A 16,313-nucleotide genomic window follows, 5' to 3' on the forward strand; every position below is an offset into this window, starting at 1 on the left:
ACACGAGATTCTAAATACAAACTTCAAGGTAGACGCTAAAATAAAGTACAGAACAGAGTCACAAATCATAAAGAAGGAAAAATCTGGGAAACCCAGCATAAGAAATTGCAGTATTAAATGGGTAGTCTAAAGCAAACAGGAAAAGAAACGCAGGAAAACAAGATAATGAGCGACAGATTGACAGCATTAAGTCCACATGCATCAATAATCAGTCTCAATGTGAATGGATTGAACTCTCCAATAAAAAGACACAGAGTGGCAAAATGGATTAAAGAACAAGATCCAACAATTTGTTGCCTCCAGGAAACACACCTCAGCCCCAAGGACAAACACAGACGCAGGGTGAAGGGGTGGAGGACAATACTTCAAGCAAATAGCAAGGAAAAAAAGGCAGGTGTTGCAATTCTCATATCAGACCAAGTGGATTTCAAAATAAGACAGGTAAAGAGAGACACAGAGGGACAATATACAATGATCAAAGGGACACTTCATCAAGAAGAAATAACGCTTATAAATATCTATGCACCCAACACAGGAGCACCAAGATTCATAAAGCAACTATTAATAGACCTAAAGAAAGATGTTAAAAACAACACAATAATAGTAGGGGTCCTCAACACCCCACTCACATCAATGGACAGATCATCCAGACAGAAAATCAACAAGGAAATAGTGGAGCTGAATGAAAAACTAAAACAATTGGACTTAATAGACATATATAGATCACTCCACCCTGAAAGAGCTGAACACACATTCTTCTCAAGTGCACATGGAACATTCTCTAGGATAGACCATATGTTGGGAAACAAGGCAAGCCTCTACAAATTTAAAAAAATTGAAATAATAACTAGCATCTTCTCAGATCATAGTGCTATAAGGCTAGAAATTAATTACAAGAAAAAAGCTGAGAAAGGCACAAAGATGTGGAGACTAAACAACACACTACTGAACAAGCAATGGATCATTGAAGAAATTAAAGAAGAAATTAAAAAATACCTGGAAACAAATGAAAATGATAACATGTCATACCAACTCATATGGGATACAGCAAAAGCTGTATTAAGAGGAAAATTCATCGCAATACAGGCACATCTTAACAAACAAGAAAAATCCCAAATAAGCAACCTTAAAGCACACCTAACTGAACTAGAGAAAAAAGAACAAATGAAGCCCAAAGTCAGCAGAAGGAGAGAAATAATAAAAATCAGAGCAGAAATAAACACTATTGAAACGAAAAAGGCAGTAGAAAGGATCAATGAGACAAAGAGCTGGTTTTTTGAGAAGTTAAATAAAATTGACAAACCACTAGTCAGACTTACAACGAAAAAAAGGGAGAAAGCTCAAATAAACAAAATCAGAAATGAGCAAGGAGAAATAACAAGAGACTCTGCAGAAATACAACAGATTATAAGAGAATACTACAAAAAACTATATGCCAACAGAATGGATAACCTAGAGGAAATGGATAAATTCTTGGACTCCTACAATCTCCCAAAGCTCACTCAAGAAGAGGCAGACAATTTGAACAGGCCAATCACAAGGAAAGAGATTGAAACAGCAATCAAAAACATCCCAAAGAATAAAACCCCAGGACCAGATGGCTTTCCTGGGGAATTCTACCAAACTTTCAGAGAGGATTTAATACCTATCCTTTTCAAGCTATTCCAAAAAATTAGGGAAGATGGAACACTTCCTAACACATTCTATGTGGCCAACATCACGCTGATACCAAAACCTGACAAGGACACCACGAAAAAAGAGAACTACAGGCCAATATCACTGATGAACATAGATGCAAAAATTCTAAACAAAATTTTGGCAACCAGAATTCAGCAATTCATCAAAAGAATCATACATCGTGATCAGGTGGGATTCATACCAGGGACACAGGGATGGTTCAACATCCGCAAATCAATCAACGTGATACACCACATCAACAAACTGAGGAATAAAAACCACATGATCATCTCAATAGATGCAGAGAAGGCATTTGACAAGATCCAACAGCCATTTATGATAAAAACTCTGAACAAAATGGGCATAGAAGGAAACTACCTCAACATAATAAAGGCCATATACGACAAACCCATAGCTAACATCATACTTAATGGGCAAAAACTGAACCCCATCCCCCTGAAAACAGGAACGAGACAAGGATGCCCTCTATCACCACTCTTATTTAACATAGTACTGGAGGTCCTGGCCAGAGCAATCAGGCAAGAAAAAGGAATAAAAGGAATCCAAATAGGGAGGGAAGAAGTGAAACTCTCGCTGTTTGCAGATGACATGATCTTATATATAGAAAACCCCAAAGAATCCATTGGAAAACTGTTAGAAGTAATCAACAACTACAGCAAAGTTGCAGGGTATAAAATCAATTTGCATAAATCAGTAGCATTTCTATACTCCAGTAATGAACCAACAGAAAAAGAACTCAAGAATACAATACCATTCACAATCGCAACAAAAAGAATAAAATACCTTGGGGTAAATTTAACTAAGGAAGTGAAGGACCTATATAATGAAAATTACAAGGCCTTTCTGAGAGAATTGGATGACGACATAAGGAGATGGAAAGACATTCCATGTACATGGATTGGGAGAATAAACATAGTTAAAATGTCCGTTCTACCTAAAGCAATCTACAGATTCAATGCCATCCCAATCAGAATCCCAATGACATTCTTTACAGAATTAGAACAAAGAATCCTAAAATTCATATGGGGCAACAAAAGACCCCGAATTTCTAAAGCAATCCTGAGAAAAAAGAACAAAACGGGAGGCATCACAATCCCTGACTTCAAAACATACTACAAAGCTACAGTAATCAAAACAGCATGGTACTGGTACAAAAACAGGTGCACAGATCAATGGAACAGAATTGAAAGCCCAGAAATAAAACCACACATCTATGGACAGCTTATCTTTGACAAAGGAGCTGAGGGCATACAATGGAGAAAAGAAAGTCTTTTCAACAAATGGTGCTGGGAAAACTGGAAAGCCACATGTAAAAGAATGAAAATTGACGATTCTTTTTCACCATTCACCAAAATAAACTCAAAATGGATTAAAGACCTAAAGGTGAGACCTGAAACCATAAGGCTTCTGGAAGAAAACATAGGCAGTACACTCTTTGACATCAGTATTAAAAGGATCTTTTTGGACACCATGCCTTCTCAGAGAAGGGAAACAATAGAAAGAATAAACAAATGGGACTTCATCAGATTAAAGAGCTTCTTCAAGGCAAATGAAAACAAGATTGAAAGAAAAAAGCAACCCACTAACTGGGAAAAAATATTTGCAAGTCATATATCTGACAAAGGCTTAATATCCATAATATATAAAGAACTCTCACAACTCAACAACAAAACATCAAACAACCCAATCAAAAAATGGGCTGGAGACATGAACAGACATTTCTCCAAAGAAGATATACTGATGGCCAATAGGCACATGAAAAGATGCTCATCATCGCTGATCATCAGGGAAATGCAAATCAAAACTACACTAAGATATCACCTTACACCCGTTAGAATGACAAAAATATCTAAAACTAATAGCAACAAATGTTGGAGAGGTTGCGGAGAAGAAGGAACCCTCATACGCTGCTGGTGGGAATGCAAACTGGTGCAGCCACTATGGAAAACAGTATGGAGATTCCTCAAAAAATTAAAAATAGAACTACCATACGATCCAGCTATTCCACTACTGGGTATCTATCCAAAGAGCCTGAAGTCAGCAATCCCAAAAGTCCTGTGCACCCCAATGTTTATTGCAGCACTGTTTACAATAGCCAAGACGTGGAAGCAACCTAAGTGCCCAGCAACAGACGAATGGATAAAGAAGATGTGGTACATATATACAATGGAATACTACTCAGCTGCAAAACAGAACAAAATCATTCCATTTGCAATAACATGGATGGACCTTGAGAGAATTACGTTAAGTGAAATAAGCCAGCGAGAGAAGGATAATCTGTGTATGACTCCACTCATATGAGGAATTTAAAATTATGGACTAAGAACAGTTTAGTGGATACCAGGGGAAAGGTGGGGTGGGGGGTGGGCACAAAGGGTGAAGTGGTGCACCTACAACATCACTGACAAACATTAATGTACAACTGAAATTTCACAAGATTGTAACCTATCAATAACTCAATAAAAAAAAGAAAAGAAAAAAATGTTTGAAATTAATAGACTTTACCAAATAGCCCTCCAAACAGTTTAGACCCTGATCAGGAGTACACGAGAAGGCCTTTTCTGTTAAGCATCAGAGAGATGATCAATGAAATCTCACTGAAATTTAATTTATGCTTCTTTGATTATGAATGGCATTGAACATCCTTCTATATGTTTAAAAGTCCTGTGTATTTCTTTTTGTGAACTGCCTCATTCATGCATGCCCTTTGCTCATGTTTTAATTGAATTATTTTTAATTGATTCGTAAAGATTTTTTATATCATAAAGAAATTGACTCTTTTTCTGCCATATTAAAAATGTTTCCCAATTTGTTTCTAGTCTTTGAACTTGGTTATGTTCGACCATACAAGATATTTTTTAAAATTTTATGTAGCCAAATTTATTAATTTTCACTTTATGGTTTCTTGGTTTTGTTTCTTCGTTAGAAATACCTCCTATAGTTATAGATTACAAAACATATTCCCTCATACTTTATTATTGTTTATTTCCTTTACATGTTAAATTTTTCATCCATGTGGAACTTATCTTAGCGTTGAGAAGAAGTGGGGGACTTTACTCTGTTCTTTCTCAGATGAGTAGCCAGTGCTCTTACACCATTTATTAAGTAATCCATTTTCCCCACTGATTTAACATCCCATTGTTAACTTACTAATTTGTATATGTCTTTGTATTTCTTTCTAGATTCTCATTTCTATTCCATTTGTCTGTCTCTCTCTTAATGCACCAATATTAATTTACATTTACTGTAGGCCTATTATGTGTTTTAGTATCCACTAGGAATCATCTTATCCTGTTATGTACCAATTTTGAAGTGTTCCTGGCTCTTGTGTATATTTTCTATATAAATTTTAGAATTTATAGTGACTTTTATAATTTCTCATTAGAAATGCTAATATTCTCTCTACAAGATTTAGGTAGCTCAAATGTCTTTCTCTCCTTCTTCCTACATTTCCCTGTGGGAAATACTTTCTTTCTCTCTTGGGTTATGCCTAGCTCTGAACGTTTCCCAGTCTGCCCCTGCAATTAGTGATCAAAGACCCAGCAGGAGGTGGTGAAAGAAGCTATCCATGGATAAGCATTTATGGATAAGGAACATGTCATTCAAACTTGTCACTAAAACAGATGTAGCTCAGCGTCTGTATTCTATGCATTCCAGAGATTCATCTTTCTGACAATATTTCCTGTATCCGTTCTTTTGGTTATTATCTTTTCCCCTGTGAAAGGAGAAGAGACTGAAATAAGGCTTAATAACTTTCTTGGAGGAATGCAGCTTACAGCCACTTTAAATTTAGCTCATTTGGGAAAAAAATATTAGTTTAATTTAAACCTGTCTTAAAAGTTTCAATAGAGTTTGAAACTTACCTATCTTTAGTTATGCAAGAAAAGTTATTACCTCAGAATGAAAATGTCACTGTTTATCAATGGTTCCTAAACACAGAATATCTGAGGCATTTTTAATTAGTTTACTTCCAAGTAATCAATTAGTAATGTAGTCTTTTTAATCCTTTCTTTCTTTAATGCTTCTTTGCAGGTCTCATTGTACCTCAAATTTTTATCATCTTCTACTTGGAGCATTAAAAAAGCCATTTAGTTGATCTTCTTGCCTTTGGTTTCTTTCGCTCTAGTCTATTCTGCATAGTCTTACTAGTTTAATATCTTACAATAGCTGCTTACCAAGTAACTTTATTTTTTGAGTCTCCAGTGTCTCTCATGGCTAGGAAAAAATATTCTAAATTCCAAAGTTACTTTAAATCATTCTGTTAAGCATCATAATAATACAGCTCCACTGTGTATTTCTCTGGTGGTCTGGCTTTCTTTTCCTCTGAATAAAGTTCAGAATGTCTTGACGACTGGATGACATACTTCATCACACAGACACCCAGAAATGTTGTTCCTTGTCATTAAACTTCTCGATAAGAAAGCTTAATCCAACACAGATTATTATTCACAGCAGACACTCAAAAATTATATGTTGCATGAATAAACAAGGCTATATTCTCCTAGAAAATCCCTACCTTAATAATTAACACACTCTATGACCTGAACTCAAACCTAGGTCAATGAATTTAACATCTATTGGTGTGGCCGTTTTCAGTGGCAGCTAATATAAGACAACCCATAATGACTTAACAGTAACCATCACATGTATCATGTTAGAATAAAACGGCTAGGTGTAGGTCAACGTCAGGGTAGATTAACTGAAAGTCTGTATTGGTTAGGGTATATTCGCTGTTGTAACAAAGACCAAAACAGAAGAAATTGATTTCTCTCTCATGGAAACATTTGAGTAGGTGGCCTAGGGCTGATATGTTATCCAGAATCCAGACTCTTTGTAATTTTCCTTTGTCCCCTTCTTGTGTTCTGAGATGCCTGCTCCAGGTCTCACCATCATAGGTTCATTTCAGAAAGGAGGTCAGAAGGGACAAAAAAAGCAAAAGCAGTGCATGCTCTTTCCCTTTAAGGGCTTAACCCAGACATCGCACAATTCCATTGCCTTGAACTTAGTCACCAGCCCCTTAAATTAAAAGGAACCTGGAGGATGGTGTATTTAACTGGGTGGCTCTATGTCAAGACATAAATACTATTGCTATAGAAGAAGGAGATCATAGATTTTGGGAACAATGTGCAACAGGTTAATGATTTCACTAGGAAGCCTGGTTCTTTACTTTTTGTCCCTTGGAGACTGGGATAGTCTCCCTTCCAAAAGCACATGGCCACATGAAGGAGAGAAGATACCTTAATAAAATCAGGGTGATGACAGGAGGAAAGAAAGGGGAAAGGCCTGTTGGCCACACATCTACAACTTCCTGCTATAATCCTTAACGTGCATGCAAGATTTCCACTCTAGCCACACTCGACAATTCGTTGCTCCATAACCACATTTGGTGCTTACTCACAGGGCCGCAAGCCTTTGCTTTCCCTCCAGGCAGAAAGGTGCTCCTCCTCCTTCCAGGATAACCTAAATCTATACTTTCTTTGGAAGATTAACTTTTCCGTAAAACCCCAGTATACCCATACAATAGAGGTAGATTCTCTTAATTCTGTACCAATGTTTCTAATATTAGGCGTAGAAAGAGACCTGACTTGCCAATTACGTTTCGGCATATAATTATAACTTCTTGAGGCTGAACCTTTATTCTTTGTTTCTCCAGAGATTGTTTTAGAGTGTTTGACTGGAGCAGGTGATTGAGTTACTGTGAAAATGAACTTACTGTTATTTATTTAGGTTAAATTCGGTTGGAGCTGGAGACAGGTGAAGGAACTGATGAGCTTGCAGGTCCTTCTCCTCCTATGATCTCTTAAAAGATGCTTTTTTCACTAAATGATGAGGAACATATTGTAAAATTATAATTCAAAGTAAATTAACAAAATAAAGTGAACACAGGTTTATTATAATAGAAATGATTTTTAAGGTGCTTATATTGTCAGGCTAAAATTAATGATTGATATGGTTAGTGTAGAAATGTACAATTGTTGGATAGAGGTGGCCTAAAGATGCTTGATTATTTTTAATGGAAAATTTGGGCATAATGTAGGAGGTATAGTAAATATCTCTGCCTTTAAATATGTCCATAAATAAGTGCTCATTGAAGGAGCACCATCAATATAACATTAGCTTTTCTGGTTATACAACTATAAAATTAAGTTATGTAGTAATGAAATACTAAATTAATTGCTGGAATTATTATTACTTTGCCATATAATTTCAGTTTGAACAGGAGAAATATAAGGCAGTGATATATACTCCGTAGAGAGTATGCCTTCAACTGAAACTGAAATCTAATTAGTGTGAGAATAAAAGTACTAAAATATTGTTGAGATCAATATTGAAGGTAATGCAGAAGAAAACTCCACTGTGACTGTGAAAATAGCTCTGAGAGGCAGGAGTATAAAAAGTAGCATTTAAGAAATCAGACTTTCTAAATGAATTTCCTGTCTGGATAAGCAAAAGTAAAATTGGGAGCTGAGATGAAGGGAAAAATCATAAATCTAGGAGGTAATTTATGCTGGGATGATAATTTATGAATCACTTTAAACAATTGTCCAACGGTTTATAAAATAACCTATAAGTAACCTGAAGTTTTCCTTTCTAAAGTTTAGAATAAGGCATATTTAATGTCCAGGTATACAATTTGTACTAATCTAAAAGCAAATTAAGTATCCTAGTACCGGCTTCTGTACAATAACTAAAGGGCGGGGAATCTCAGCTGAGTCTGAGATTGCAAATACAGAACTTGATTTTAAGGTGAAATGAAACTGCCTTCATATTCAGTGATGATCACTTTCTATGAATTATATGAGGTCTATAGTCAGGTTCCGAAATGATTAAACCTAATAAATGAGATTAGGAGATTATTATATTATCACTCTCAGTGGGTCATGTAAAAAGTAGTAGGAAGGCCTTGAAAAAAAGTACGGTCTCAGGAGAAAAGGCTGAATAGATCAAATTTGCCCTTCCCACATGCTGTCTCCCCTCTGTGCCCTTCCTTCTTGGGCTGTTTCTCTTCTCGGTGTCTTCACTCATCTTTGAGGCCCTACTGCAGAGAACCAGAGTGCCCTAGAGCCTTGTCATTCAAACTGTGGCCCTCTGACCAGCTGCCTGAGCATCATGGGCCAGGGGGGGAGTGGGGAGCATGTTAGAATTACAGGCTCTCAGACTCCACCTCAAATCTGAAGACTCAGAACCTTGACTTTAACAAGATTTTCAAGCGATTCCCATGCACAGAAAATTCTGAGAAACACTGCTTTTGCGCGCCAGTAGCTGAGGGTATTAGTAACAGCCAGCTCTTCTGAGAAATGCTCCACTGTTACTGTTATTTGCTATTGTGTGAGCGTGTGTCTGAAATCATGGTCCTGACACTCTGTGGGTTTTGTATTGGGTTCTACAGATCCAAATGTAGTTTTAAAGGTAACGCAAAGATTTGATTTGAATTTTATTTAAAACTATTTCAACTTTTAAACACTGTAGGGAAAATAAAACAAAACACCTTCAAAGTGCTTTGAAGACCACCAATGCATCCAGGGATGCTGTCAGATTAACGTTTTTTAGATTTGAAATAAAATTTCTTCTGTTGTCCCTGTTTAATTGAGTAGTGTCCATGGACTACGAAGGGACCTTCTACAAAGAAACAAATCTGGTACCACTTGCAGTTTTTTATATCTGTAAATATCAATTCTCTCAATGCTTTGCAATTAAAATCTAATATAGAAATAAAAGAGACTCTGGGTGAAATAAAACTGCAACTGTCACCCATAAGCCTGGATAGAATTGTCACATCCATCCAAACAACCACTCTGTCCATAGTGATTGATTTTATATTAAGTAATTGTTAACCATTTGAAATTTCAGAATATAGCTTTTGTTTGTTTTCTGTATTGGGGTACCAATAAATTTCATTTGGAAAAAATGCATTCTGATTCTGAAGCCTTTTGGAAAGCATTGCCACACCTGAAAGGATGGTTCCTGTTGAAGAGTCTCTGACACCAGGGCCATCTGGGAGCAGGGTTAATTGGATGCATCACTTCTTCCGGAGCCCTTTGATCGCAACAATTTGACACCTGCCAACTCCTCCCCTGTATGTTCCTGATCCTGGTCAAGTAGTTCTCAAGTAGCAGCAGGAGAGTCATTTTGATTCATTTTTGATGTGAGTCAAGCTTTCAAGCTAGGACATGCTATCAAACAAATTACGTATTTCCTGTGACCTGCTTAAATAATCAGTTTAGTAGAGAAAGAGTGTGGACTTAGACTAAAATCATACATAAAAATAATCCGTATTTCAGGGCTGGCCCCGTGGCCGAGTGGTTAAGTTCGCGCGCTCCGCTGCAGGCGGCCCAGTGTTTCGTTGGTTCGAATCCTGGGCGCGGACATGGCACTGCTCATCAAACCACGCTGAGGCAGCGTCCCACATACCACAACTAGAAGAACCCATAACGAAGAATATACAACTATGTACCGGGGGCTTTGGGGAGAAAAAGGAAAAAATAAAAAAAAAAAAAATCCGTATTTCTCACAGTAGAAGGGGTATTTCCTCCAAAATTATATCAGTTCCTTGGCCTAAAGGTCTAGGACTGCATTCCCCCATTCTTCCAGCCCATCCATCAACAGGCATTCACTGCAGGTGCACAAGGCACCTTGTTCTGCTGGGAATGCTAAGATGAAAATCCCTGACTGCAGACGCTCACAGTTTAGAAGAGACAGATGCTCAAACAAATAATTACCAAGTAATGTGATAATGGTGTACTGGACACATGCAAATAGTTCAGTGAGAGTGTAGGAGAAGAAAATATAATTAGGAAGGGGGAAACTAAGTTAATTCATATTGTTTTGCTTGGTAACTTGTCCTAAAATTTTTTCTTTTAGATAGAGTGATAGAATATTAGGTTTTTAAATTACATTTGAATAAACTTGATTTGGAAAGAAAACATTTTTCCTAATTAAGAATTAAAATGCCAGTAATCAGCATAAGGATAATGTCAATTTTAAAAATATAAATTATAAGAACATTAAAAAATAAAATATTAAGGTCCCATTTGAATAAAAGATCACTTTTAAAGAAATCAGTAATACTAAATTTTAGAAGTATTCAGTCAATCTCATTTGATGGTTGTATGCTTCTCATGTGTGTGTAACTACAATAGTCATGTTTGTCATTAAGATGTGGATTCTCTGCTTGTGCGTTATTTAGAGCATTTAGATTCCAATCTTGTTTTCCTTTGCAACTCAGTACACTTCTGCCCTACTTCGCCCTGAATTAATTGATATAATGAGCTGATGTAAATTGCTTTCACTGTTAGGCTGAACTGATATTAACCCACAACAATTTAGAAAGTAAATGTATCACACAAAAGCAAGTACCTACTAAATTCCAAAATTAAGTATCAAGGATGTGTTTTAGTTTTTATGTAATTTTGGTGTCTGTCCCATTGCTTCCTCCCATGATCTGAAGAATCAGGACTGCTGGATATAAACCCCTTCTGCTGAGGCCTGTGCCTGGAGAGGGTAGGGGCTGTGGTAATGGACAACCAACCATGGACCACCCAGCGCCCATGGATCTACCTCCTTGTCATTGCTTTCTCGCTTACCCTGCTGGGAACAATTTTCAACATTTTAATTATAAAAATGCAACTCCTCTTTTAAGGCCCAGGAGAAATGCTCTAAACTTTGTTAAGCCCTTTATTTATGTTCTAGTCATCACTACTCTAGTATCCAAATTTCCATAGCATTCCATATCTCCTTGACCACGCATCAAATTCTGCCTGGTATTGTATTTTTCATGTATCTTATTTCCCACCCCCACCTTCACGTAGGTTATAGGGTCTTTGGAGAAAGACCACCTTTGTAGCCTTGATAACACCAAGCCCAAGTTCACTTGAAATATAAGTGGCTGTTAAAAGTAGAGTGAATTTCCCATCCTCTTCATGATAATCCAACATCATCATGCCTTTGCTTACGTTCTTTTCCCCCAGTAATACTCTTCCTCTCATTGTCTTCTCTTACAATCCTGTCCATTCATTGAGGCTCAAATCAAAAGATTTTTACTGTACCTCAAATCTACTTATGATCTCTCATGGGAAACTGCAGAGTGCATTATTTGTCCCTGTATTATGCAACTTTTCATTTCCATCTCATATTATAGATTTTGTGTGTACAACATATGTAGTGTCCTAGGCTGTAAGCTCTTGAAAGGCAGTGAATAGAATCTTAATTCATCTTCTGTTTGCCACAGTGCTGTGTGTATAGTACATGCTTAATAAATGTTTGCTGTGTGACTAAGAGTTGTAGAGGAATAGCATTCCTACATAAGAATTGGAGGTCCCATGCCAAACTGGGCTATGCCCTGCTACGGGAGTTTTAGGCACAGAACAGCTGATGGTAAGTCAAGAATGGGGGATGGAGAGCTCTATCCCTTTGGCCAGCCCTATCCTATTTTGCAGCAGGAAGCTACCAGAGCATTGTGATTAAGGGGTTCCACATGAGGTGGCTCTCTCTCAGTCCATTAGCTATGACCCATAGCTAATAGATTCTGCTATTTTAATCTGGGTGGACTTTTCTATTTCAGAGAGTTTCCTATTAAAATCTAGAAATCTTTTGTGAATTCTAATACATAACAACAAATACCTTTGTTATCTGTGAGCATCTTAACCAGGGTTATAAAGAATCAGGTTGTGGGAAGTTGGAGAGAGGAATTGAGGGGAGGGAGAACAGGATAGGAACAGGAGAAAGGAAAGAGTTTGTGCTGTTGAAGCAGCAGTGTTCCTGAACAGATTTCGACTTCACTATTGCTAGGGTACAGGTGAGCTATGAAATTGTGCCCTGGAAGCTGTGGTTCAGATATGCATAGCTCCCATTTATGGGCTATTTCCTGCCTATTAATTATCTAGTTTATGAATATTATCTCCAAACCTTAAAAGTACTTATAAAATAGGTATAATTACTCCATTTTTCAAATGAGAAAATTGAGATTCAGAAAGGTTAAATTACCTAGTCACAACTGGCCCTTTAGTAAGTAGAAAGCCAAAGATTTGAACACCAAACCTGCAGTTTTTCCACTTGTTATGCTTGCTGCCTCTTTGAATAGGTGGCTTTCACTAGCCAGCTGGGCACAGGGGGAAACAGAAATCTTTTCTTATAAGGCTAGTATATTCTCGTTGCTGTTGCCAGGGCATTATTTCAAAAACTCAAATTGTTGTGCAAAACTCAGTGTTCCCCCTTTCTGACTTGGCCTTGGCCTTGGTGAAGAATAGGACAGGAAACAACATAGCGTGTCTCCCATCTCTCACCAGGAGGAAATTTAGCTAGTGTCTTTGTTTTTGTGCAAAAGGAAAATAAAATGAATCTGTGATGTGCAAATGAACCTCTCAACTGTTTGTTAATTTCTACTGTTTACTCAAAAATGGGAAACACCAGGCCTGTGATACATTATCTTTTGTGCGCTTGGCACCTTCCATCATGAATCATATTAATCTGCTTCAACTAACAAGGATTAATTGCCTTGGTAAGGCAACCTGGCATTGAAATGATATATTGCCCAGACAGCTTGGAATTTGGCCACTCGTAAATCTCATTTGTTTGTTGGTTTATTTCTGTTTGTCTCTTTCTCTGACAGATGTGTGCCCAATCACTGTGAGCATGGAGGGAAGTGCTCGCAAACGTGGGACAGCTTCAAATGCACTTGTGACGAGACGGGATACAGTGGGGCCACCTGCCACAACTGTGAGTGCCAATTCATCTCACTTTAAAAATCCCAGGTCTTCGCTATACTTTGAAGCCCCGCAACCTGAATAATCCACATATTGAATCACTTGATTCTAAAGAACCCAGATTTTGCTATTGCTTCTCCAGAATAGTATTATAATGTGTCAAAATATATTCTCTCATGCCTAATGACTCAAAAAGAAGGACCAACATTTCCAATGTCCTATAAACACAGGGTTGAGATTGGAATGCTTTTCTTGGATTTGCCCCTGTGTGTCTAAGCCATGTCTGTCTGCATAGATAGTTTGGAAAATTGTGTTAGTGTGATGTCTCTGACTGGATCCTCATTTATCAATTCATCAGAAAGGCAGACAGAGTGTAATTTGAACATTTAGTTTCTGGACAGTGGTTGTCTCCTACTCTATCTCAACTATTTGACCACATTTTTTAGATCAGAAAAATGAGTTAGAAAGTGGAATGAAGTCTATTAAGTTGTATATCTAAAGTAGAAACACAATAAAGCAAATTTTTTAATATTAAAAAGTAACATGCAAAGCCAACTAATAAAACAGATGTGCCTTATTTTGCATAGTAGCATTACCCTGAAAAGTTAAATAAAATTAAATTTTTGTAATTCAAAGAATATTTTTAAATGAATGTTAACTATATAACATTAATTTTCCAAAATTGCATTGCTGTTTACAAAGAACTTTTGAAAAGAGATTTGCCATAAAACATATAGTTGAAAGAAGAAGGTCATTTGTTGGGGGCGGGGGTGGTATGTGTGTGTGTGTGTGTAGGGAGGAAAGAACGCAGAGAGAAAGAGATTCAATCTTCTTCAGTCTTCTCTTAATCTGTTGAAAAACTAATATAATACCTAAAAATATAATATCTAAACCCTCTAATTATACAGACTGCTTTCTCTTTACTTCAGTTTTAGGAAACAATGGCAGGCAAAATGTTATCAACGTACCGTTCTGGGGCCAGTAAAAATGCAATACAGTTGTCTGAGCCTTTTCATATTAGTATTTGTAGTAATGAACAGTAAGAAATGATGTTCAAAATATGTTGTAAGACCTCAACTAAGAAAAAAATATTTGCAATTTCTTTTATTGCACTTATTCATTTGTTTAGGGACATATTCAAAAACAAGAGACAAAAAGAACTCCCAGAAAAATTAACATGAATAGGAAGATGTACAAGAGAATAAAAACAGATAAACACTTAGTGGATTCATTATCTAGAAACTATTTATTATAGGTCTCTGAAAAAGTATTTTAATGAATAAAGCACAAAACTGATATTGAAGTTAACTAGAATAAAGGAATTATAACTAAAATTGTTCCTCTCCAATCAAATAAGAATGTTAACTTCCAGAATATGATATTTAGCGTATGATAAATGATGCTTGAATTAGCTAACTTTGATAAAACTGAGTACCTTCACTCCACCAGTGTAATTTATGTGTCGGGCTATAAATACCACCTTTAACTATGAGAGCTCTTATTCCTGAATATGGAAATTATAGCTAAAGACAAAGAGCAAGAAATTGGTGGTCGTTACAAGGGTTTCCTAGCTCCGTGACCACTTTGGTATTGAAGTGAAAAGCAAATAATTCTTTTTTATAGCTGCGTCCTTTATTGAAATATACAGCAAAGAAAAAGACTTTTTTAAATTATAAAATTAAAAAAAATTTAAATATATGCTACTGGTTGAATAGTTGAGTTTTTTAAAAGAGTTTTTTCTAAATAACTCCAAGTATTCAAAATGCCCTGTGTGTGTTCAGGTTTGGCTGTATGGTGAGCTCAAAATGTAAGAGGGAAATTATCTCCTCTCTGTGCTCATTCCTACTCATTCTTTGTTCCATTTTTCTATCTGTAAACGTAGAATTATTCATTTTAACAATGAGACACTGATCCCTTGTTGTCTTCTCTAAATAAGGCCATAATCTTGAAAATCAAGTGTGCGCATAAATAGAAGTTAGAAGACCATACTGCCTAATTCAAGAAAGGGTTGATTGGACACTATTTTGTTGTGGAAAATACATCTCGTAGCTCGTTGAAGTGTACATGATTCCTAATAAACTGAAAGACTTGATATATCTCTTAGTTACTTCCATGGATTAGTTAGAAATGAGAGGGTCTGGCTCAGCACATAATAATGTAAAAATATATAATATACGCCATTCAGTTTAATACAGAATGAACGATTTTGCATTTTTACTTAGTCGGTGACCACATTCATAGCGAGAGAATTGAAGTGACCAGACAGTGGCTTGTGATGCTACGTGGGATTATCATGCTGTGCGCCATTGTGGCGAGTCATTTGGCTTCTCTTGGACTTCCTTTATTCCTCTATTTTGTAGTTTTAAAAGCCAATGAGCTGAGACTTCCACTTGCTCATTCTGTGTGCTCTGGTTTTGAACTTCGTTAGTATTATTAAATGTTTTGCCTCATTATTTCCTGCGGAAAACTAACCATCCCTTTTGAAAAGGAGTGATGGTCATTTTATATTAGTATCACCTTAAAAAGGTAAAGAAAAGCTAATTAAAATCTGAAGTTTAGTATAGCTAAATATTTAGCAGAGCTTCAAACATTACAATTAGGCTGCTAACTATTTCAGCACATTTTCTACACTGGTCTGGGCTTGGTCAGGAGGAGATAGCTATTTTTCAGGTGACCTGTGATCATCCAGGCTAGAGGGTGTGGTCCAAGATGGAACCAAGGAGCCCTTTTCTGATAGTTCACACTGCCCGAGTTTGAACTTGGCTCTACCACTTACTTACTTGTAACCTTGGGCACTTCAACTCTTTGAGCTTCTGTTTTCTCCTGTGAAATGGGTATCGTAGCAGCATCACCTCATAAAACCATTGTGAGGCGCAGTGAGATGATTTATGGAAGACACAGAGAAGAACCTCA

At 36.7% G+C, this 16,313-nt stretch overlaps 1 protein-coding gene across 1 annotated transcript in view; it reads left to right on the forward strand.

Annotated features, from left to right (window-relative positions):
- Positions 1 to 16,313, forward strand: part of CNTNAP2 (contactin associated protein 2) — a 1,879,249-nt gene that overhangs the window by 1,130,103 nt on the left and 732,833 nt on the right. Inside the window, exon 11 of the mRNA XM_070265133.1 lies at positions 13,307 to 13,413. Coding sequence (XP_070121234.1) covers positions 13,307 to 13,413 — 107 coding nt within the window. The remainder of the gene's footprint in view (positions 1 to 13,306; positions 13,414 to 16,313) is intronic.

Source organism: Equus caballus, chromosome 4, assembly GCF_041296265.1.
Source record: "Equus caballus isolate H_3958 breed thoroughbred chromosome 4, TB-T2T, whole genome shotgun sequence".
Classification (NCBI taxonomy): Eukaryota; Metazoa; Chordata; class Mammalia; order Perissodactyla; family Equidae; genus Equus; species Equus caballus.